This window comes from Labrus bergylta, chromosome 2, assembly GCF_963930695.1.
Source record: "Labrus bergylta chromosome 2, fLabBer1.1, whole genome shotgun sequence".
Taxonomy (NCBI): domain Eukaryota; kingdom Metazoa; phylum Chordata; class Actinopteri; order Labriformes; family Labridae; genus Labrus; species Labrus bergylta.
The window spans coordinates 17,824,625-17,849,363 of NC_089196.1; the positions used below are offsets into that span (position 1 = coordinate 17,824,625).

General features: G+C 39.0%; 1 protein-coding gene across 4 annotated transcripts in view; it reads right to left on the reverse strand.

Moving 5' to 3' along the window:
• Positions 1 to 15,171: 15,171 nt before the first annotated feature.
• The window catches only part of smarca2 (SWI/SNF related, matrix associated, actin dependent regulator of chromatin, subfamily a, member 2), a 62,431-nt gene continuing 52,863 nt past the window's right edge, over positions 15,172 to 24,739 (reverse strand). For all 4 annotated transcript variants that reach the window (XM_065947677.1, XM_065947671.1, XM_065947678.1 and 1 more), the window contains 5 exons: positions 23,176 to 23,281; positions 22,435 to 22,536; positions 21,662 to 21,788; positions 20,855 to 20,988; positions 15,172 to 16,852 (listed from right to left, as the gene is read on the reverse strand). In XM_065947677.1, coding sequence (XP_065803749.1) covers positions 16,823 to 16,852; positions 20,855 to 20,988; positions 21,662 to 21,788; positions 22,435 to 22,536; positions 23,176 to 23,281 — 499 coding nt within the window. In that variant the 3' untranslated portion in view covers positions 15,172 to 16,822. The remainder of the gene's footprint in view (positions 16,853 to 20,854; positions 20,989 to 21,661; positions 21,789 to 22,434; positions 22,537 to 23,175; positions 23,282 to 24,739) is intronic.

Below are 24,739 nucleotides of genomic sequence, written 5' to 3' on the forward strand. Positions count from 1 at the left end.
ATACAGAGGGAAACAATTAGGCCTACTGTCATTGATAGCATGTCAACAGAGCTAAAGAAATTAGAACCGTGATGTGCAATATACTTTCAGGGATTCATTAATTATCCTCCTCATTAAAAGACCTTGTGAAAAAAGTTAACCTTATCCTGTCTTCTTACAAACGCAGCATAACGTTCTCACAGGTCCTTGCTCCCTGCTGGAAGCCCACATGTCAATGTGGACGTTGCTTAAGTGCATTTCTTTTCCACTATGCTGCCCTCAATACATGTATCGAATATATCTTGGCAGTAAGCTTAAACACCTTCCATTCATCAAAACTCTGGAGACAGTCGTCAGTTTGTCCACAGGTTTACTGACTACAAAAAAGGGTGAAACTGAGAACAGACAAAAGGCATAATCAGACATTATGCTTTCCGTTATTATTTTAAGATTAAGATTAACTTTATTGATCCCTGCAAGGGGAAATTTCTGTTTTTACACTCTGTAAGTCATGAGACACACACATAGGCTGAAATATACACATGGGCACTCCTGAGCTGGTGGTGGGGAGGTTGCTTGGTGCCTTGCTCAAGTGCTCAGGAGGCGATCTGGCACCTCTCCAGCTACCAGAACAACTTCCATATTTGAACCGGCGACCCTCCGGTTCCCAACCTAAGTCCCTACAGACTGAGCTACTGCTGCCCCATCTTGTACTATACCATGAACATACTTTCATCATAAATTAAATCACTATTTTAAGCCATTTTTGCTTATTTTTACAGATGAATTATCCTCAAACTATCTTAACTACAGTTACCCATAATATAACATGTCATAGCAGTAGTATTTTGTTACTATGACCTCCTGGTGACTACAAACATAGCATACATTCTGCATTAAATCAACTAAAGCTAGCTTGGTAGCAATGTGTGTCAAACTACACATAAAAACGTTCTAAAATGACAAATAATGAATTCCAATTGAACATAAGGATATAAAACGACATTACATACAGGCGATGCTACATATGACATAAGATGTATGCATCTTCCTAGGAAAATATTAAGTAATATTAATATTAACTGAACTATGGTTACAGAACAGCCACTCTGTAGATTTGGAAAGGGGATGAGGAGCCAGCACTTGAGGTGCTAACCACTGTCACCTGCAAGCCATAATGTAGGACCTGGTTGTAGTTCAAGCTTCGATTACTGGAATTAATGTTGTTTAATGTGCAAATGTTTATTTACTTACCAAGAAGCCAGCAACCATGCACAGCGCCTGACTGTAGTCAGCTCCCAATACACTCATGATGAAAGAATCGTGTGTTGACCCAGACCATTGTGCCACTAAATTGGTTAATACCATGTTTGAGTCACATATTACTTGCACAATAATCGAATGGACATGATTTAAATTTATGTAAACCTATTTGTTTTCATATGGAGCCATCATAACAACATGATTGCACTCAATTGCACCAGTTACACAAACAAACATTGCTGCTTACTGCCTTTAAATGTTGACCTGTTCGTCCACAGTTCAGGGAAACCTGATGTAGTGACTACTCAAATTATTAACATCAAAACCATCGAGGTTGCAGGCAGCAGCTCTACTTCTCTCCCCAACGATCTCAACTCATTCTACACCAGATTCGAGAAGGACAACACCACACAGCTGGAAGGAACAGTGTCCATGCTCAAGCCCACTGACTCTGCACTCACCTTCAGCAGAGAGGATGTGGTGAGAGTCCTCAGGGGGACAAGGGAGAGCAGCTCACCTGGTCCAGACAACATCAGTGGCCGCATCCTGAAGCACTGTGCCGAGCAGCTAGGGGGCGTGTTTCAGACCCTGTTCCAGAGCTCTATGGACAGCAGCACAGTCCCCCAGCTGTGGAAACACTCCACAGTTATCCCCATCCCCAAGAAAAGCCCCGCCAAATCACTGAATGACCTCAGGCCTGTGGCCCTCACGTCTCTGGTGATGAAGGCCATGGAGAGGATCATAAAACAACACATCATCAGAGAAACCGACTCCCAGATGGACCCGCTACAATTTGCTTATCGTGCAGGCAGAGGTGTCGATGATGCAAAAACATTCATAATAGACACTGTTCAAAAACACCTGGAGCAACCCAACACCTCAGCCAGACTCCTGTTTGCAGACTTCTCCTCTGCATTCAACACCCTGCAGCCTCACATCCTGGCTGACAAACTTTCAACTTGCTTCCATCTGAACGACCAGCTTATCCTGTGGATATTGGACTTTCTGACCAACAGATCACAGAGAGTTCTGGTCAACAACACCTTCTGCAACCTCCAACACACCTCAACTGGCTCCCCTCAGGGCTGCGTGCTCTCACCTCTGCTCTTCATCCGCTACACCGATGACTGCAGAACCACACAGCCAAACTGTCACCTGGTGAAGTACGCGGACGACACAGTTCTCCTGTCTCTGCTGTCAGGCCCCTCTCAGCACCATGGACCAGTTCTTCAGGAGTTTGTGGAGTGGTGTGACAGCTCCTGCCTCGAACTGAACGTGAGCAAGACCAAAGACATGGTGGTGACCTTCTCCAACAAGCAGAGGGAACTGGCTGCATCAGCAATCACCACAATCCACGGGAATCCTGTCGAACTAGTAGAGGAGTATAAGTACCTGGGTACCATCTTCGACAGCCTGCTGAAATTTGCCTCCAACACCGAGGAGATTCTCAGGAAATGTCAGCAGCGAAAATACCTCCTAAGGAAGCTCAATTCCTTTGGAGTCAGTAAGAACATTTTTCTGACCTTCTACTACTCCTTCATTAAGAGCATTATTACTTTTTCTATAACCTGCTGGTTCCACTCCACCACCCTCCAGAACAGAAACCGCCTGCAGAGCACGGTCACAGTCACAGTCTGCTCTAAGATCATTGGACTACCTGTAAGGACTCTGACATCGATCTATGAACAGCAGACAATCAGGCTAGCAGGTCGGATCATGCAGGACCCCTCACACGCTCTCTTCCCAGCGTTTGAGTGGCTCCCCTCAGGACGCCGGCTTCGCTGTCCCTGCTGCAGGACACAGAGGAGAAGAGCAACCTTTGTTCCAGGGCTGTCCAGCTCCTCAACTCATAACATATTTATCTCATTTTTACCTTACAGTTATATTGTATATATTAGTCCTGTTGTTCCATTATTCATCATGCACCTTATTAACTTATCATTTAGTATTTGCCTACTTGCACATAGCTCTGTATATATATATTTATTTCTCATTTACTGCACATAGTTCTGGTTACATCTGTTTACATCTGTTAGTCAGATCACTGTCCACTTATATCTACTCTTTTATATTTTGTATTTTTAAGTTAAGTTTAAGCTTTAAGTTGTATTTAAATTGACACTTTCTATTTCGGTTAAAATGTTTTGTTTACTTGCACTGTTGTTAATTTACTGCTCTGTGTGCCTTTGTATTGCCCCCCAGGGACAAATAAAGTTTTTTGAATTGAATTGAATTGAATTGAATTATTTATACCTTTTATCACTGCGGCATTTTTGCACTGAGGGACAGGAGTGATATCCCAGACCTACGGATGAAATAGAACAGATTTATTATTCTCAAAATGTTTGAGATTTGCAAGTACATCTATCATGCAGAATTACGCACGATGATATTCCCGCAGCTTCTATGTTTCAACGAATCAGACTAATTACTTCAATTATCGCTGATTTAATATAACTTTGATTGATTAACTGTGTTTAATTAAATATTAATATTAAATATTAATACAGTTTATTTTGATGTATGGTTTGTTTAAGAAGCATCAATATACAGCTTTGCTTCAATTCACCATCTCACCGCCAGTGTCGCCAATTACCGCTGCCTCCAAAGTGTATGAACACCTTGGTCAGAGTTTGCGTACCACTGCTCACATTTAACCGTCAGGTTTGTTTTAATAGATCTCAAACTTTGCATGGGAAATAACATACCCCAGTTTCAGGCCCAATTTTGTGCATAGGCAACGGTTATAAATGAGAGCCCAGGTCATGGATTGGTGTTTTATTTTGTGTTACCTGTTCTCTCGTTGTTAACTCCCTGCCATTGTGTGTGACCCGCCTGTGTGATTGTCTGCCTGTTCTTGATTAGTTTCATCTGTGCCTCATTAGCCTCACAACCCAGTGTAATCAGTCTGTGTTTCTTGTTTCTGTGCCAGATCATATTTAGTCTCTGTGTTAATTATTGCAGTGTTAGTGTTTCTTCCTTGTTTTTATGATCAGCAGCCAACATTATCTGTTTTTTTAACTTTTGATTCTAACCGGTCCTTTCTCAAATAAAACTGCCTTCTGTTTTTTTGACTATTTACCGCCTTGTAGCGTAATTCATTTATTAAGATATTATATCTTTATTTTACCTCGGAGCACCACCTTACAAAGTAAGGAAATTACTATTACCTGTAGTAATTAATTAATCAGTCAGTTTCATATCTTGAAAGAAGTAAGTTCTAGAAATGTTAAACCAGAAAACAGACAGACAAAGTCCTGAATTTTATATGTAAAATTTAATATAGAAATGGTAAACAATAAGGTATAGATGAAACAGATAAAGAATATGATTCTTATGATCAGGATAATGCGTATAACGTATGGTGACATTATATATTTAGTAACGAGATAAGACGCGGTATTGTTTGAATGACTTAATCAGCAAATGATCAAAAAGGGAAAAAGTTGATAGAATCCCATCAAAATTTGGGATTCTATTTGGATTTAAAGGGGGCTCTGAATAGACACGAGTCATGACATAATCTCTCAACAGCACTGGTCCCGTTTCAGTCTCAAACAAGTCGTCCCTTCCAGGGCTACCAGAGAGGTCCACCGGCCAGATTAGATGCCGCAGCAGCTGGGTCGGAGTATGCAGCTAGGATGGAGGTGGAATGGCAGTTCAGACGTCGTGGTTGTGTCTTCATCAGCTCCAAGTGGATCCAACAGGAAAAATATTAAAGAGTCTTTTGATACGTCGATTTCCAATTCGGATTAACCTGATGGCCTTCTCGATGAATCCAAATTAAGAAATTGGGGTTCAAAATTGAAGAGCCAAGACTTTAGAGAAGAAAGTTCACAAGCCTTGCTTGAGCCAGAAAGAATTTAAGTTTCCAAAAATGCTACACTTTGGTGACCTGTAGTTAAGTCCTATTGCCTGTAGAATTGTTGTCCTATTTATAACAACACAAATATTTTATGCCATATTTAAAGTTTTTTTAACCAGGAATTTTCTTTCCTCAAGTTTAAATAAAAGTTGGATGGAGAAAAACAATCATACTTTAAAGGCTGAATGTGCAACATTTTACACATGTTGACATACAGTAGGCTTGCGTATAAAGCTGTGTTAGTCAAGGACTAGAGAGAAAGACGAATAACAGCCATACTCATTGCTTATTTGGATGTCACGTAAGTGTCTTCAGATCACGGTAATTCCGTGTCAATTTATGTGCATTGTGAAGCTACGAGCTAACTTGATTGTACTTGAACATTAGCCTGCTAACACAACAATGCAGGCCACAGGCAATTGCATCTCAAGCCGAGGAAAATTTTGTCTGACACTTGCACTTAATCATGTTTAATTATGGTGTGTTCTTATTGATAACTCCTTCGTGTGAACACAAGCGGGGTCGCCAAACAGCAGTTTGTTTTGGTTAAATGCGGGTGCTCAAGGGTGACATCTTCTGGCTCAAAAAGCAGAAAGAAGAGAGAAAAAAGCTGAACAGCAGTCTGATATGAATGAGTCCCATAGGAGTGTTTAATGCCTTTTTGATGTTCACCTGGAAGGATAGAAACAAGTTTATTACATTATACACTTATATTCATAGAAGCTTTGTGTGTGTGTGTGTGTGTGTGTGTGTGTGTGTGTGTGTGTGTGTGTGTGTGTGTGTGTGTGTTATTAAGATGACCTGCAGCTCAGTCTACTGAGGCTGTCCCTGAGATTTATGAAGTGTCTCGATTAAATGTCAAGCAAAAATACACCATGACTGATTTACTGTCTGATTTAATTATGCAATGACAGAATAGCTGAAGTGTGTGACTAATCCAAACGTTCAAATAACTTGACAGGTCAATTCATTAACTACAGTTAAGAGATAGTCGGAAACTAATGCAACAGTGCAGCAAGAAGCTTATCTGTATTTGGTATAATTGGAATGTGAGTTGCTGCCGTTGTAAGCAAAAACAGCCAGGAAAGAAATACATTAAAAATCATTTTTTATCTTACTGTTTGAGGCTGTGCTCCGGGAATATTCAACCTCCAATTGTATGTTTCTAACCATATTGTTTGAAACTCTGAAGGTAGGAGTTATGCCTGTTAAAACACTTTACCTTCGGGTCATTGTAAACTATCTCAACCTCTAAGTTTCTATTTGGCAACCCCCCAAAGCTGCAGCTAAACAGACTTTGCTCTACAGACCTCGATGAACCTGCAATGGACCTGCCAGCTTCAGCCTGGGCTTTCATCAATTCTGAGACATAAGAGTGCTCTCAGATGAACCTGCACACAGTCCACTTGATTGGAAGGTTATTCAAGTTCAAGACAGAAAAGAGGATTTGCAGTCAGGCTAAAGCTGGTCAGTTGGTGATGATTTAAACTTTCACCTGAAGAAGGAAAAGTGAAAACACGGAATTCATTCCAGAGGATGTCGAGCAGTGAAGAATGGAGAGTGCGCACACAACAAAGAGAAAAGTGGAGGAGTTTATATTGAAAAGAAAAATCTTCTCTTTAAAGGTAAGTAGGTAATGACCCAACATATATTAAAGCTCCTGTGAAGATTTATTTTTTAGCTGATATAAAACATACTTAAATAAAAACTGGTGCCCCTATCTGACCTTCCAAAGCAAACCAGACCATCAGTCATTTTTAATGCCTGTTACAACTGAAATTGTGTCAGTTTCTGGCGAGGCGATAAACAGTTTGGAACTGCTTAATTTATATTTTTCATGGCAACAATTGACCATTAGTAATACATTTGTCTGTTAAATAAAGCATGGTGAGATTTTCCTCTGGAAAATATGACAGTATGAAACAGCATCCTTTTCTTTTTAAATCCCACACTCCAATCTCTGCCAACATTTGACAGTGACTATAAACTGACACAAATGTTTCTTGTGTGTGCTTTTGTGTGCAGTTTAATTTACAAAAAACCTTTGCACATCTACTTCACAAGACAGGTGCGTAGGACAGCAATGTGTCCATCAAAAACTAAAAGGTAAACTCCTGCACATTGTCTAACTTGCATTTTTTTTTTTATTGGCAACGTTTCGGTACTAGACCTTCTGATGATTGGTTGCAGGCTTGTAGCCACTTCCTATTTAAGATGTCAAGCCCATTTTGACAACTTGTTGCCTGATGAAGGTCTAGTACCGAAACGTTACCAATAAATGTTTTTTGCACATTAGACAGTGTGCGGGAGTTTACCTTTTTGTGTGCAGTTTAATAAAATACATTAAAAAGGAACATGTTACTTTTACTTGCTTCTTTGTGCCAAATGTTTTCATTTGATACATGGAATTTACGACATAATCTAAATTGCTGTTGAGTCTTCATCCTAACCTTCATGACCAAGAACCGAAAGTTATTATCTAGCATTCCCTCCTTCAGTTTTCAACTGAAAAAAAACATCATGGTATTCAAAGTGCATTTGCATGCATTTGCAACAATTGTCAATGTGAACAGAAGTGTTTGTCCAGGCAAATATGAATTGTTGGCATTTGTCTGGTTACACATTTGTGTAGAGCTTTACAAACATTAACCAGCATGACAAATAGAATAATGGAAAACTGAATCTGAATGAGTTTACAAGTTCGGAAAACTATTTGATCCCTTGTTTTATTTGCTAGTTAACACAAGGATTAAATGACAAATTGTTACGCCCCACCATAAGGCGACAACAACAAACCACAAATTGATCCAGTAAAACACATCGTTACCTTACCAAAGTCAAAACGAGGGATTGATCGTAAACAAACAAAATCATCATCAACTGAAAACTGCAATAAAAAACAACACACAATCCCTGACTGAAAGCTTCGTCAGTCCAAATGCTAAAAACCTCACTGACTCCAGCAGTGGGCTTTAAAGCATTGAGGCCAGGTGCGCCTCGTTGTTGCAATCAGTAGTGTCACCTGGGCTGGAAACAGAAGGGGAGAAGGGACAAACAGCACAGGGAACAACAGCTGTAACACAATCAATTATACCATTGACTAAATGACTAGCACAAACATCAGCTTCAGATATTCATCCAGCACAAGTGCAGCTGTCAGTTAAAGTGATACAAAGAAATAACTTTGTGTCATCTGTTGTTTGTATTAAACTTGATGGCTACTTGAAGGTGGCAGGTTCCATATGAAAGGCAAAAGAAAGCATGATGCAGGCGGTTCATAGAGGACTGTAGTTTAAGCATCAAAGCCCTCTGCTGGGCTAATCCAGTCGTGCATAGTAACCGTGTTTGTGGGCTGTGAATGTACAGTTTATGACTCTGTCAGGGGTGGAGGTACATTTCTGGGATAGATAAAGGTTTAAGAAAATCTTTACAACAAAGAAAGAGTAAAACAAACAGACAAACTGACATTCTGTGCAATGACAAGTAAGATATGTAACTTTGAGATATGTTCATAGCGTTGCATTTAAATAATCTTGGATACTGCAGTCAATATTCAAAGCATTGGAGAGAGCTGTCGCCCCCTCCTCCCAAGATCCATACACATGCGGGTTGACAAGTCACGGTCAGTGTTTAGCCAACTCTGCATCAGTCTTGAAACCTTTCTTTTTTTCAAAAGTATCTCCAATATTCATCCTAATTTTAGCACGTTTCTCATCGGGGAGCTTTAAGAAAAATGGCAAGTTTTTAAGGTTGGGTAGAATCAGTTATGGGTAGAGCCAGTTTGCTCGCTCTTTTCCATCGCTTCAACACCTGTTGTTTTGCCGTGATAACTGGTCTCATATCTCGCAAACCGAGGGGCGTCCAAAACAGCCGTGTGGGGGTGCCTTAAAACCCACCCACCTCCTCCGGTCAAGACAAATACAGACCATTCTGGACCGGAATCAAAACTGAGGAGGAGGTTATACTGGCTGATGCATTGTTGTCAGAGAGAAGACGGCACTTAAACATATTACATTTCCCTAATGTCAAACGATAGTAAGATAATTTTATGATTGAATTCAGTAGTCTCACAGATTGCTCCTATAAAATATTACACAAATCCAGACAGCAGTAAACATAATGAAATACTATAAAACACATGTTTATTTTCATGTTGGGGTGGTCTGACGATGCGTCACTGTGCCTTTCTGTTCATCCCAAACGATGCTTAAATCAACCAGTTTTGCTTGCAGGGTTGCAAACAGTGGAAACACATGATTTATTCATGTGCATTCACAAAGCAAAAGTTGGAAGATTATATGAAATCTGCAATTAATGCAAATTAGCTTACATATTGCACAACTGCTGGCAATGTGACTGTTCCAAGCTCTAAGGAGAAGCTCGTCGGAAGACACAACAACCGGCCCCCGAGGTAACAGCAACGCACCCTCCATTTGTATTCACATAATCACTTGCAATGGTGAAATCTTCCACATCAGGGGAGCTGAGCAAGATTTTGTGCGTCATTTTGCATTGCCTTTGTGCAGCATCATTTTTGATGTATATGTAAGTTCATGCTGCTACTAATCTATTAGACATGAATGCATTCATCTCTATATCTTCTTACCCCGGGACAATTATTGGTTTGTTTCCTTTAAATACAATCATTATAGTCTGGAAGTTAAAGCTTTGCCTCCCTTTGTGCAGCTATGGGAAAACGACTCTTTGTATTCCTTGTGCTATTCTTATTCTGTGCAAGCTGTGCTGCTTTTGTACAGAACTGTGCTGCTTTTGTACAGAACTGTGCTGTAGAAAGAATACTTTTATTAAACTTAGCTTTATTGACTCATCTGCTGCTGCAAAGAAAGAAATTGACTATGGAAATGCAATTTCGTGCTGTTAGAAGCCCCAGGAGAAAAATTGAGCATCTTGGTCACTTTTGGGAAAGTATTCCAACAGGGCCTTTCATAAGAAACTTAAAACTGCAATTTATAAACCAGTTGTTTTAATGCATCACATACAAACCCTTAATGCTGTGACGATCAGATGAAAACAATTGTGTCTTCTAGTTTGTTAAGGAAATTATGCAAAAAAAAAAACATGTTAGTACTGACGTGTACAACCAAATCTGTCAGTCATTGTGACATGCTTTTAAAAAGAGTGTAATAATTAAATTATAACAGAAACTCACAAGTAAAATATGAGCTCAGCTTATCATATCTTTCCCCCAATTAATATAGATACAGTTAACTACTAGGCATTTGTTTTTAAATCTTTAAGAGTAAGATTACTTGTGGTGGCAATCAATTTGAAATGAGGAATTTCTAACGAAGCAAATTAAAATGAAAAAAAAAAAAAAAATCTAATTTGACTGAAAACAAAAGCATCAAGTAGAATTCATTGTCGCTGTGTCCTAACCATGGTTACAGTCATGGTCTACACACGATCAACTGCTCGTAGCCAAATATTAAGAGCTCCCTCTGCTGACTGGATGCAGTATAGGTCCAACATCACGCCTCCTTCATGTTAACAGATTGTACATGGCTCAAACTATAAAATCAAACTACACGTCATATAAATTTATTAAGAAGGACAAAATGGGTGTTTTTTTGCATTTTCTGTTCAACAATTTGTTACCTTTTCTTCCAGTTCTGCACCCAACAAAACAACCTTTACAAGCCTCCATGAATAAAACTCATCTTTATATTCTTAAGTTTTCTATTGGCACAGCTGTTGACCTGGCTACTAAACATTTCCAGTAACTGATTCTTTTCTGTTTCAAGTCACATCTCTGTCTTCTTAATGGCTCATTTAACTCAGTGGAGGACTTTTGTCTGCCCCTGAAGCTGTTTTGGAGAAGATCATGTTGTTACCTCTGCGGACAATCAGTCTCTCAGTAAAGGCCTCATGACCACAGATACAACGGTCATTTTGAGACTATTTCATAAATCATGCTTGTTGTTGTTGTTGTTGTTGTTGTTGTCGCTCGTGTGTACAAAGCAGCCGTTTAAATAATAGAGGCACTGAGATTTAATTGAGAAATATGGGTCCAGCTGGGGTTTTATTGAGTGATGATCTAAATCACCAACTTTGAAGAGGCAGCAGAAGAGGTTATTACATTCTGTCATTCATGCTGTTAAATTTCATCAGACAAATGTCCTCATCAGTGAAGGCCATTAACCATTCAGCTATGATTTATACTTTAGCTGTCAAAATGTGTTAAATAGAACACATCAAATTATGGATATTGATTCCATCTAATTACATATAGATTAGATAGGAGAACAAACCCATGCTGCTGGATAATATGACTTTTAAGTGTGATGCAATGTGTCTAAATGGACGACCCACCTCAGTGGAGAAGATATTGCTGTCCAACTCCGCTCCTGTGAAGTCATTATTTAGCGAGTGACGCGTTACGTAAGTCGCCCTGCACAGGAAGGTCACCTGGCTTTCAGTCATCACACTGAGCTGCTGCAGAAAGTGAGTGTTGGGACAATTAATTAGGGGACAAGTGTGTAAAGGTGCTGGATGTCATTCAGTTTCAAAGGCAGAGGTCTGTACATTTTTCCAAGCAATTAAAAAAAAGAAACATGATATTTTCAGATTTTTTAGCTCATTGAATGTGAGGGTTTTCTGCTTTTCGTCGGCATTTGTTTGAAGTATTGATTGGAAATGTGTCACTGTCCCCTGCCTTTTAGTCAACATTTCATCAAATGGTCCAATAAACACATGAACCACACATCAAATGTACCTTTCTGAGCCCACATCCCTCAGTCCAAAAACAAACTATCAAAAAATTCTATGACAGTAATTTTGACAATGGACTGTTATACATGAAGAAAAGATGGCGATCCTGTGATGTTGTCGGTTTGTCTGATATGAAAACTTTGTAGTTTTTGTTTAACTTAATTTAGTTTGAATATCTTTGTTGGTTTGGGAAAAGAAGCCATCTGAAGATGTAAAAGGATCTTTGGATAAATGTCCCCTTCTTTTCATTTTTAAATAATGGTCCCATCTTCAAAAATAGACAAAGTCAATCAATTATAAAAACGTCTTTATGTACTGTACATAAAAAAAGCCCTCATTGTCTTTGATGCAGCCTGTCAGCGTACAGGACTCAGCTCTGCAAAAAAAAAAAAAAAAAGAGCCTTTCCCTCGATCATGCGTTAAACTGAAAGTGAGCCCCGGAATTCGAAGGGGGACAAAGCCTTTTCCCGCTCTTCCTTTTAAGTTGTGCAAGAGTTAGCATTGATAGCGCCTGTTTCCCGCCCTGAAAGCAGATAAAACTTGACTCTCTAATAATAGGCAGCACCTGGCCTTTTCATATCACCATTCATGATTCATTAGAAAGAAAAATTCCTTGAATCCGTTTGCGATTGGAAGGACCTGCATCTGCTGCTTGGAGAATGTGATGGTTCGGGACAAAAGCTACAGAGAAATAGCAGAAATCACACTGGCACCTGACTTTCCAGCTGACATCGCTGGCACTCAGACAAGGATTAACTTCCACTTTGCCTCTCTCTTCCTGGGCTCAAGGCTAAAGCAACAGCTCGGCACTTCAAAGGGGGAGATAAAAAGGGGGCGATGGATGGTCATTCTTCAGGGGGAATTGGCTTAGTGAGGCTGTTTAAAATGGCAGGAATACAAAAAGGAAAGCTGTTTTGATGTGCTGCGAAGCGTCAGGGTCCGACCAGCTGTACAGTAGGCTGGCCAGACTCTTGCACTCCAGTGTCTGAGCTGCACAGTACAGCAGCAAAGCAAGGAAATACAGTAAGAGGCTGACAGTAAACACATCACTGCACTGGTTTATACAGGTGTGTGGAAATGTTTCACAGGATAGAGCTGATAAAAAGTAAATAAAGTCAAGTGCAAGGTGTTGGAATGTAATATTTATAAACTATCTTCATGGTGATTTTCACCTGTTTATGAATTTGGTCTTAATTGTTATTAAAGAAAGAAAGTGTATTAATTGTGTCTGCAGCAATTGTAGAGAGCAGAAATCAAACCAGCTTAATTCTTACAACCTAGAAAACTGAAATTTGAAGACTGGTTTCCTAGGCATGCTTCTACCATGAAAATGATTTAAATGTCCAAATATCCTGAAATAAATACATGTTTTTCTGGAAAAAAAAAACCCCAAGACAATTTCAATAATTCTCAAATAAGTTTTAACCCAATTGAAAGACACACAAACAACCCAAATTACAACTTAATAAGACCACAAGACACCTGTTGGCAGCAATTATCCCCAATTTGGGCTCTATAGATTTTATGAAATCTGAAAAAGCTTCTTCCCTTTTCACTTATTGACGTTACCTGCAGCACTCTGAACAAACACAAGTACCCTTTTCAAGTCTTCAACATTACAAATGGACTGAAACGATATCAGTATTAAAGTGTTGGACATGTTTCACTCTTTAATAAATTCTTTATGAAGTTGATGAAAAAAGCACAATTAGAAAGACTCTTTGAATTTGGTATATTCAGGAGACTAAACACATTTTGCCCTCCCCCCCTGCTTTTAAATGTTTAAAAAGTTTTACTTGATGACGTATTTTGAGTAAAACTGAACATTTCCAGCTCAGGTAGTTCATGTATTACAGAAGTTGAACTCAGCGCAGCTCATTAAAAACTAAAGGGTAGTTGTAGAAGTTGTTGTAAAGAATTTCAGGTCGAGGGGAAGTAGAACGAAATTCTGATCCATTTTTCCACACACAGTAGGGTTGGCCACAGTTTACATCACACACTTCAGACTCGGGCGACGGGTTGCCTCGAGCAGAGCAACAACACGGAGAGTCCCTGATGAAATGATTTTCTGTTTCCATGATTCCATCTTTCTCTCGGGTCCCTGTTTACCAGACTCCTCTCTCAGGAATCACAGGGTTTACAGTGATATGTACAGTAAACACTGAGACTGCAGGGAATCAAACCACCTCAGGTCAAAAGTGAATACAAGTCTGAAAGTCTTAGAGTCAAACTAGCAGCTCTGTCAGCCTGTAATACACCCGAAGTGGAGATAGATGTTTACACGTTCTTAGATAATTAAGATACAACCAAAAAGTACATTTGAGCTGAAGGGGACTACAGAAAAAGAGCCTTAACCTAACTCTTATCCTGCCAAAACAACCATCACTTAAAAGAGGGGATCCAGACTTCATAGAACCTTAGTAACTATCTTACTACAGTATTTGAAGCCTTTGCACAATAGAGAAGGAAGTAAAAGCCTTTAAGGCCGTCAGCATTAACTAGTTAATCGTTTTTTTGTACCTTTTGGTGCACTGTGGATAATCCTCTTCAGTGTCTACCTGTAGACAGTGATGGAAAAGAACCTCACTGCTGCATCTTTGAAAGTCTCAATTCACAGACCTAGAGAGGGTTGTATATGAAAGATTTTAGATGGTAAAGGTCAACAGATTGACCTGGAATTTAGGAGTCTTTTTTGTTTTAATTTACTTGAAAGGACACTGACATAAATAGTGTCACTGGAAAACAGTTTCTGAAAATGAGATCAAACACTGAAGCATCCGAGGTCATGCTGCTTATTCTTTCACAAATAGAGTAACACATTGAAATGTAAAAGGTTTGTATAATCTGTAGGAGATGGGGAAAATATCGATGTATGTAAAAATTGAGATTCTTATCTTCCGAGATTTTAAATAGATTCATAATTTCCCAAAATCGAATTATGTTTTGTGGCTAATCATTCACTCCCTGCTAAGTGCTAAGGCTAGCTCTTTAACTCAGTAGAATGCCAAATAGAGCAGCAAGAAATTCAGCCAGTCTCACAGATGACTGGAGTAGATCCTGAAGGATGTACTTATTCAAAATAAAACTTTGAATCGAAAATAGATTCTCAATTGGATAATGACCCCAAGAATCAAAATCGAATTGTAAGACACCCAAAGATTCCAAGCCCTTATAATCGGTCATGACTTGTTCAAAACTTGTAGACATCTTGTTTCTCGACTAAACTTTATCTTGTATCCTTAAGATACATCTCCAAACGTCTTTTGTAAGCATGTGACAAATAGATGGTAGCAGATGGTAGAAATGTTTTCTAAGGACAAGAAATGAAATAAACATTTTCTGTGCTGAAAATCCGTGAGATTTTATTTGCCCTTGGCCATGAAATACAACCACAAAGACACTGTGCAAAGAAAGCAAAGGTTAAGCCACACTATGAAGAGTCGGCAAGCACATGTTACACAAACAAAAAATTATATATCTGCATGTTCACAGGATATCGCCAAAAGAGGTCATGCTACAAGCAACATTGAAATCAATAAATGAGGGCTAATATAGAAACACAAACACCTCAACAAATGTTTAAACCAATACAAAGTTTAAAATACTGTTATATTCAATGTTTTTCAAATCTGTTTCTAATCCCATAATACTGTTTTTTTTTGTATTTATTATTGTTTACCATCTTTTCAAGCCAAACATTTGTTCTCTACATTCGTGTTGTTGCTGCGACCATCACATGGTGCAACATTCTTTCAGATGCTTTAAAAAGCTACATGGACTGCTACTGAAGACACTTTTTATTTAACAAGACAACTTGTTTCCCCCGTTAATGTGCTACCAACAAAGAAATAGATTCTTCTGAAGGTCAGTCGCTCAATCTTAACAACTCAAACACTTCTTTTTAAGTGAAGGAAACTGTTACAACAAAGTTCAGAGCTTCAGCTCTGATAAACGACAACATGTAAGAGCAATACAAGAAAGATACATGAAACACAGGGACTCATCTAAACCATGTGCCACCTACATAATGCAAGGTTACACTACTTTTAATAAAAGCTGTAAAATGAAAAGCACTTTGAGTGGAACAAATTTCATTGGGCATAAGTGACATTTTGTTGTGCTGGCTGTAAAAGACAATAAGTTGAGAAATATTTGACACTTTCAAAATTGTGTTGTTTCAGTAATGACTGTCAGCTAAACCACACCCCTCATAGTTACTGTCTGGTTTTTGATTATGGATAGAAGTTTGAGATGATTCCAACATCTACAATCATTTGCAACATACAGTATGTTAAAGCAGATGACAAACAGTATTATCACTGTCCTACACTTTCTGCTCTTTAGTTTGTGTAACTGACATGAGGAACTCTGAAACATGACAGGACTGCAGAGCTGAGTAACAGTTGCTTAGCTCTAATTGGACAGACGTAATTTTGGGGGTGGGCTTTAGTAAACACTTCTCTATGTTCCAAAATTGGGTACTACACAATGTCAAGCAACTGATCCAAAAACGTTAAACTTGATTGATTGCCATCGTTTTTATCACCAGTGGCTTTTTCAAATTTACTAAAGGTGTCCTCGGCTATTTATACTTTTATATATTTTATTTCTTAAAAATCTGGCGATTTATATTTGATTCTCGAAAAGTGCAAGCAAGTACAAAATGAGCAAAAGCGTTTATGAAAACCAAATCTTTTTTTTCTTTTCTGTTTTTTTTCCATACACAATTGAAATCTCCTTTAAAGCACACAGTTAAAAAATATACTACAAAATTGTCTTAGAAACAGGAATACAAGCTGATTGATATTGCTGTAGCTTATCGATTATTAGTAATATATTTCCAAGCTGGTAGGTGAAGGTGCAACAACACAACACAGACGGACACACAGATGACAAATGAAAAGATACAGAGAATAACCTGAAGAGACATTGATGGAAGATAACGTTGTTTTGTTTATAAGTGATATAAACAATATCCTCACGTCCTCACTCGTCGTCACTCTTGTCTGACTGATCCTGCAGAGAGGGAGAGATGAAGAGCATGATGAGAGGGAGAGATTTACCTGGCAAACAATGGAGAGAGAGACAACGCTGTGTGACGAAGGTTTATTATCTGTGAAAAGCATCAACAAGAGGTGGAGTAAAGTCAGCACAAGATGAATATATCAACACCCTGAAATAAGAGAGGACTCTCCAGATAAAAGAACGTGTCTGAAAGTGAAGCCAGTGCCCTTTCTTCACATGCTCTCTTCCTGGACTTTGCTAAGAACAAACAACACAAAGGCAGAATATGTTACCATGAGTAATAGGTAAAAAAAAAAGAAAAAAAGACTACTTTTGTATTCACAGAGTAAAGTGGCTTCTGGCTCTGCTCAGGTGAAGGTCTAATTTTGGCTGAGCTGTTTCTATTAACCCCATGCACCTTACAGGTCGCTATCACTGCCGGCATGAATAAAATCTCTGATCCTTCACAACAGTTAAAGGTCAAACTGAAGCTCCTCTATTAAGCTGAATATTGACCTAAATCTAACTGGAGGGAATTCTATTCAGGTCCATAAATGTTCAATATTAGAAAACAGCTCATTTCTGTTTTAATGACACCAAAATACCTTTTTTAAGGTCTTAAAGCGGTCATATTATGCTTTTTCTTTAGTGTGTTTTCCAAGTGTCCTGTGCCTGTTTAGGCACATCTATGTGCAAAAATTCAAAGTCCACGGAAACACAGCTTCTCCCACTCCTCCTGTAACGCTCGGTTCTAGCCCACCTCGAAAATGTCTTGTCAGCGTGATATCACTGATCTAAGCCCATTGGCTCGTTGTGGCAAGCCCAGCAGCTCATGTTGCACGCCCGTTAACTTCTGTAGCACGCCCACGATATGCCCGTAGCCTGCGGTAGCACAGTAGTGCTAAGGTGCTAATGTTTTTGCTCCGCAGCCCTCGGAGCCAAAGTGGCTGCATTCCCAATATGGTAAAAGGGGCGTGACATTTCCGAGAACCGCGCTGAGTGACTGACCAATTACGGCAGAGCCGACAGGCCGACCAATAAGATCAGACTTGGCACATGTGGGAACTCTGAACGTGGGCACTTCAGAGCCTTAGAGAGAGAGTCAGAAGTGAGCTGGTGCATGGAGCGGCAGTACATGAAAACAGACACTTTTTTCGAACTTTAGCTATTGTGAACATACTTTAGTAGGTACATAGATTAAATATACAAACCCCACAAAGGGCATAATATGACCTCTTTAGATGGATGAATACTTATCCTGTGTTAATTATGCTGAGTTAGCTAGAAGATTTAGCAATACAAGCCCAGCTTTAAAATGATGCACAAGGCTGTGTTGGCAGGATCAGGATCATGTTGCGAATGCAAAGCTGAGACAAATAATTACAATCCAGGAAGTCAAGTTTGTCAGTGATCATCAACTGGTGCATTGTGGGCCACATCCGGCTCCCCAAAGCTTCCCTTTCAGCCCCGAGAATCTAAATTATCTCAGGTGATGAAACTAACGTAAAAATTAAATCCCAAGGCTGAAATACTTAGATTTAGTGGCATTAGATGACACAAACTTCTTCACATTGGGCTTGGTAGCTGTCAGTCCTATGTGGAGGCACAATTTGAAGTCCCGCCCCTACATTGTCTGTCATGGAAAAAAGCTGGCCTTTACATATGTAGTTGTTGACCCCTGGTCTAAGATTACATTTTAAAGATTATATTTTAACACTGCATATGAGGGTTGAAGAAGTTAGGACTCAGTTGTCAAAGAAATAACTAGTTTAACTTGTACTCTTGACTCTAGTTAGACATCTAGCTTCCTTAAGTACACATATCTGCTTAAGACAACATTTAAACTCAGAAGTGCAGTTACCTTACAAATGTAACTACAAGGTAAAGGGAAAATGTGGCTACAGAGATGCCAAGTAGTGATCAGTAGAGTTCTGTGAATTGTAGACCCAGAATTTCCTTTTTAGAGCAACCTGGGAGGGACAAAATTGCACTTATAAAAAAGTAAAAACATAAATAAGAAAAAAAGAGCTAGAAAGAAGCTCCCTGGGCAAGCAGAGAAAGTTATCAGCGCTCAACTCAGCCATATCTGTGCAAAGTACAAACTATGCAGAACATTTCTATTTTCATTCCAGTTAAAAATTCACCTGAGTGTTTCATGCTCAATCAAATTGATGCATCTTCATCACTGTTACCCTTTGTTGGTCTTACAAATCCCTACCAGGTTTTATCTTTATTGAATATACAAGTTCTAAGTCATGTAAATAGCATTCCATTAAAAATGATAACTATGAATTAGGTCAAGAGATAAATGTTTTAGTTTTCCTTATAATGAAAGGGACTTGGAGTCAGCAGGACCGAGCAGACATTGTACTCATCTCAATGTGTCTCTGTGATTTATTACAGTCTCATCAGTTGACCTTTTACTCACATATATAGTACTTCAAATGAAGCACCAATTCAGAATCCAATTTGAACTGAAGAACTTGCCAATATATCCTCAAAAAGATTTGAAAGATCATTGTCTCTGATGAAAAACACTCAGCTTTTGTTATAGAAAACAAATGTAATTCCATCAGACCAAAAGGGAAGGCTTCAATTACTACCAGAAGGGTAACAGAGAGACCTGTGTTTCTGCTTGTGCTAACTTCAACCTTAAGCAAAGCATATTAAGATCAGAATTCATGTTTAACAACTTCCTAACTGACTATCAATAATCAGGAATTAGGAGGCTATTGAGGCAAATGTGTAACAATGACTAATAAGCAGCCCATATGCTACCAATTAGCATACTAATTAGGAAGTTAACGGAGAATATGGTAACCTTCATTTAAAGTGTTACTTTAAACTTATATGCAAACACATTGAGCACCACACAATACACAACTCAAGACACATCTGGATCCTATCAGCTTGGATGTACTATAAATATGTTACAAAGTACAGTGGCTCTTCATGACCATGCAATATTCTTTTCACTTTATACTGTCTTACCTGCTTTTGTATTCTTTTTTGCAGAATTGTACTTCTACTTCTAAACACTGGTAAGATCATTCACATAAGGGTAAGGCTCAATTCTTCCAGTAACACAACAGTCCAAGTTAAGCAGGTAGAAAGTCTGCCTGCAGGGCCGTGAGTGAGGTTAGCCATGTTGAGTAAGAGGCCTTTAGAGGGTATCACCCTTAAATCATGGTAACGTATGATCCCTATTATTCATTCATTCTTCATTTGCAAGATGAAAAGGAAAATAGCTGGTAATTATATTAAGAAAGGGTCACTGGCAGTGGTTTCCAAGGCTTTAATTTCCAATTACTGGTTTAACTGTGTGATGACAGAAAACGACCATCTTTAGAAGTCGAGGAGAGAATAAGCACAATACATGTGTGTTTTAAAACACAGAAATGACTCAGAGATGGATTCAGAATAGAATATTTAATGGCTTATGGACCAAAAGCTTGTTTAAGGTCTCTTTGATATTCCCTTGGTGTTATTTGTTTGTATTTCAAGCCCTTCAGCTCCTTTTCACATCCAGATCCTTTTATGTTTCAAATCCTTTGTTTTTCCATACTACATGGAAAGTGTTGTTGTAGGTTTGGGCTCTAGTATTCACTCGATGCTTCTTATGGCTTTAATAAGCTCTTGTATACAAGATTCTTTAGTAAAAAGCATAATTAGAGTTTGCCCTTATTGTTTGGAATGACACTTATTAGCGTTTTACAGCCTGTGTCGGTCAACAGCAGCAGATCAGGCTGGAAGAAAACGAGTGGCAATTTGAATTTTCAGGAGCATAGGAGAATAGAGCTCTAAAGTTTTGGATGAGGATTTTTAAACAGTCCTCAGGTTGTTTAATCTTTTATTTAAACATGAGTTTCTTCCCTGTTCCCCTTCATAATCGTATTTAAATGAAGGAGACCTGCTGAGGTTGAAACACGTGAAGAGCAGAGAATTTATTTTTCGGAGTAAAGTTATTTTTGGTCAAAAGATATGCTGATGATCCAGTGAGGTGAAATGACCTACATTGTCATCCTGGTCTTCTTCGCTGTCGTCGTCACTGACCACCGGCTTGGCTTTCCCTCGGCTCTGCCTCTTCTTCCCTTTGTCACTGCTGCGTCCCTCCTTACTCAGCTTGATCTTAACCCACACTGACTTGGCTGAAAGAGAAAAATAGGCAAAGAAGAGTGATTTAATCTACTATCAAACAAGTCCCTACTGCTACTGTCTTCTCAATCAGAAAACAAAAATAATTCTTCAATTTTTCCAGGTGGAAATGATGATGGCATCTGTAATCTGATGGTACCTTTGCTAAAATGTATAATTTAATAGTGCTCTGTTTAGTCATCATAGAATAGATCCATCTATGGCAAATAGAGCTTTTTTCCCCACTGTTTCCCCCCGAAAAACAGTTTTGATCAAACTCCGAGTGGACCTCGAAAGGAGTTTCAGCTGTTTTTTCCTTGCTGTCTTTAGTAATATATTTTCCTTTAGTGCAGAAACACTTCATACATGCCTAAGGGTGGCTTAGTGTTGGTCGTCTCTCAACTCGAAGGTTGGGGATTGATCTCCAGCTCCTGCAGCCACAAATTGGATGTGTCCTTTGACAAGACACTTAACCCAAAATTGCACCGCTTTGTTGTTGGCATGTGATTCTGTATGAATTGATTAGTTAATACTGATCGCCCATATATAGCATCCTCTGCCATCAGTGTGTGAATGGGAAGGTTAAGTGCTTCTAGTAGTCAGACACTTGAAAAGCACTATACAAGCTCAAGTCCCAAAAAAAAAAAAAAATGTGTGTATGTATGTCCTGGAGGTGGTGATTCATACCATCAGACTCAGACTCATCCTCCTCATCATCCTCCTCATCGCTGTCATCATCACTCTCTTCATCCTTGGCAATCTTCTGCCTGGCACTCTTGAACACGGACTGAAGGACAATAGAGTCTTCATATATCTGCAGGGGGGGGAAAAAACAGATTGTGTGAACAATTCCTCGAACAGCCTGGAAGACACATAGTAAAGGAAATGTGAGAGAGTCAAGCCTGCAGGACAAAATGAGGTTGTGGGCAGAGTTAATAACAGAGGAGAGATTAAGCAGTATCTGAGAGATGAATGGTACAGGGGTAAATCTTCTGGGTGGAGGGGCTTCAAAGAACACTGCCATTACTTTTCTAGGAACAAGGCTATATTTTACTCAAGTTCAGAGAAAATGGGTACTACTTTTGAACCTTTCTCTGTCTTTTTGCGTAACTAGTAAAGTCTGACAACTCTGGTGAAGACAGAGCTTAACAAAAAAGAAACAAGGAAAGAGAGCAGAGAGAATATTTTGGTATTAAACAGTTTGCAATGAGGAATTGAATCGGCAAGAGAAGTCCCTTGTGAGCAGAGCTTTAACAACAAATTTTCCTTTTCTATTCACATATACATTGCGTTGTTCATCTGACTGAGGGGTGGCTTTAAAGGTCCACTTCAGAAAACAACTGGTTTGTACAGTCTAAACAAACCAGGTTACACACCACGAGGGTACACACAATAAAATATAAAAAGATGAATTAGAGAAGGTAAGAGAGACTTCAATTCTACACGGGGTGATTTCAGACCTGGGACCCCTCCAGGTTGAAGGTTTGGGCGTTGTGACAGAGCAGCATCACATCCTTCTCCAGGTCTCCAACACTCCTATATTTATGGTTCCTCACACGATCCTGTTGAAAGAGAAAAACAGCAGCATGGACTAACAGGCTGATTCAGGGTCAAACGTTAAAATCCTTAAATGTTCTACCAAAATGTACTTTGTAAAACTAATAAAAGCTGTAAGTGACTCAAAGGACACATGATACAGAGTACATCCAGACAGAACCTAAAGATTTATTAGTCAAGTCTGATTATTTCCTCGACTTATGGATTCATTGATTGATCCATCAAATGTCAGAAAGTAGATAACGTTGACATTCTAATATTAACATATTTTTAAGAAATATATTAACATATTTTTAAGAAATATTTTAATATCAAACGGTGAATGTACATTTTCAAATAGACACTGTTTATTGTTTAAACGTTTTAAAGTAAAACTGAAATAAGTGTTGGACTGCTGCATGTTCTTCATTCATTTATGGAACTTTTTGTATGAGTTTATGTGAGTCTACTGGGTGTGACTGTTTGGATGTTCTTTGAGCTTCTAACCAAAGGTCATTTTCTGTCATTATGTGATGAACAGTGAAGTTTTTTTAATCTTGAATTTGCACACAAGAACGACCCTGAACGTAAGACTTTTTTATTCAGCTGCATTTTTTTGCCATCCTCTCTGTAACTTTATTGCTGGGTTGTCATTGATAACACACCTTGATCTTTTTAAAGTCCACGGGTTTTCTGATAAGTTCATAATATTCTGGGAGCTCCTTCCTGGATGGTAACTGCACAAAGACCTCACTCAGTTGTCGTCCAGCCCTGTAACACAAAATACATTTATAGCCTAAATTTTCAATTAGTGCTCTCAGCTAAATGTCTCAGAAAATTAATACTCAAAAATCACACAGGAGAAACTTAAATAAATAAAACCAGTTTTATCAAACGGTTTGCCTTAAACATCTGGCCCTGATATATGGGAATGACAGATAAGCAAATGTGAAGATGTGGGTGACCTTCACTAAAATAGAAAGCACAAAAAACTTTGTTTAAACTTTGTACAATTTAAGTTCAAATTCAAATCTGAACTTCAATTCATCTTGTGCTTTAGCAAAAGGAATGCAGAAAATAAATAACAAGGTTGATAAGAAGTGTGAAAGGCATAGCCATGGGCAGCTGTGGCTCAGTTGGTAGAGTCTGTCTCCTCTCAACCCAAAGGTCGAGAGTTTGATCCACAGCTCCTGCAGCTACATGTCCAATGTGTCATTGGTCAAGACATTTCATCGGCAGCGTATGAGGGTGTATGAATGGGATTAGTTACTTCTGATGGTCACTTTCCACAGCAGCCTCTGTCATTAGGATGTGAATGAGTGTGAATGGGTAGGTGTGACATTCCGAGTAATAGTGCTATGAGTAGTCAGAAGACTAGAAAAGCGCTATACAAGCTCAAGTCCATTACATCGTCGGTACAAGTGAGTACCGACAGCAAAAATCTTTAAATGTGACGGACCTCCGGTGATGTCATGATAGGAGAAGCAGCCTGATTCACCTGCTCCGGGAAAATACCCTCAAAAACTAGCCAAAACTTTGCTTAAATTCCTAACAACTAGTGCAAACTGGTGATCATAGCGACTGCAATGTCTGTGTTAAAAAGGGACGCCGAAAAGAAAGGCAAAACTACTAAAAAAGAAGATAAAGGGGACCAAACCGACAAGTTGCCACACATGGCAGACACACAGGATGACCACATGGCAGCAGTGCTCACTGAAATTAAAAACCTACGTAAGAAGCACACGGCGGCCTCTCAAGACACGAAGGCGACATTATTTAGTCGAATCCACTCTCAGTGATGTGCTGGAGCGTACAACAAAACTTGAACAACAGATAGCGGAGGTCGAAACAAAGAGTGAGCGACACGGAGGATAAAACACTTCGACACGAGAGGGCCATCCGCTATCTTCTTCACAGAGAAGCAAAATTGTCCGCCAAGTGTGAGGACCTTGAGTCCAGAGCAAGGAGGAATAATTTGGAATTAAAAAAAATGAAGAACAGATAACCAGGGGATGTGAGTAGACAGACTAATTACTGGTGAGAGTTAAACTTTTCGAATAGGTTGAGGTTGCCTTGTTTTCATATTGAGGAATTGAACTTGGCTGGTTTGGTTTATATGAATGAAAAATAACAAAAACAAGAGGGAATTTCCCCTTCAGTGGAAGAAGGCGTAGGACCGCTTATTTTTATTTATTCTTATATTTATTTATATATATATATATATATATA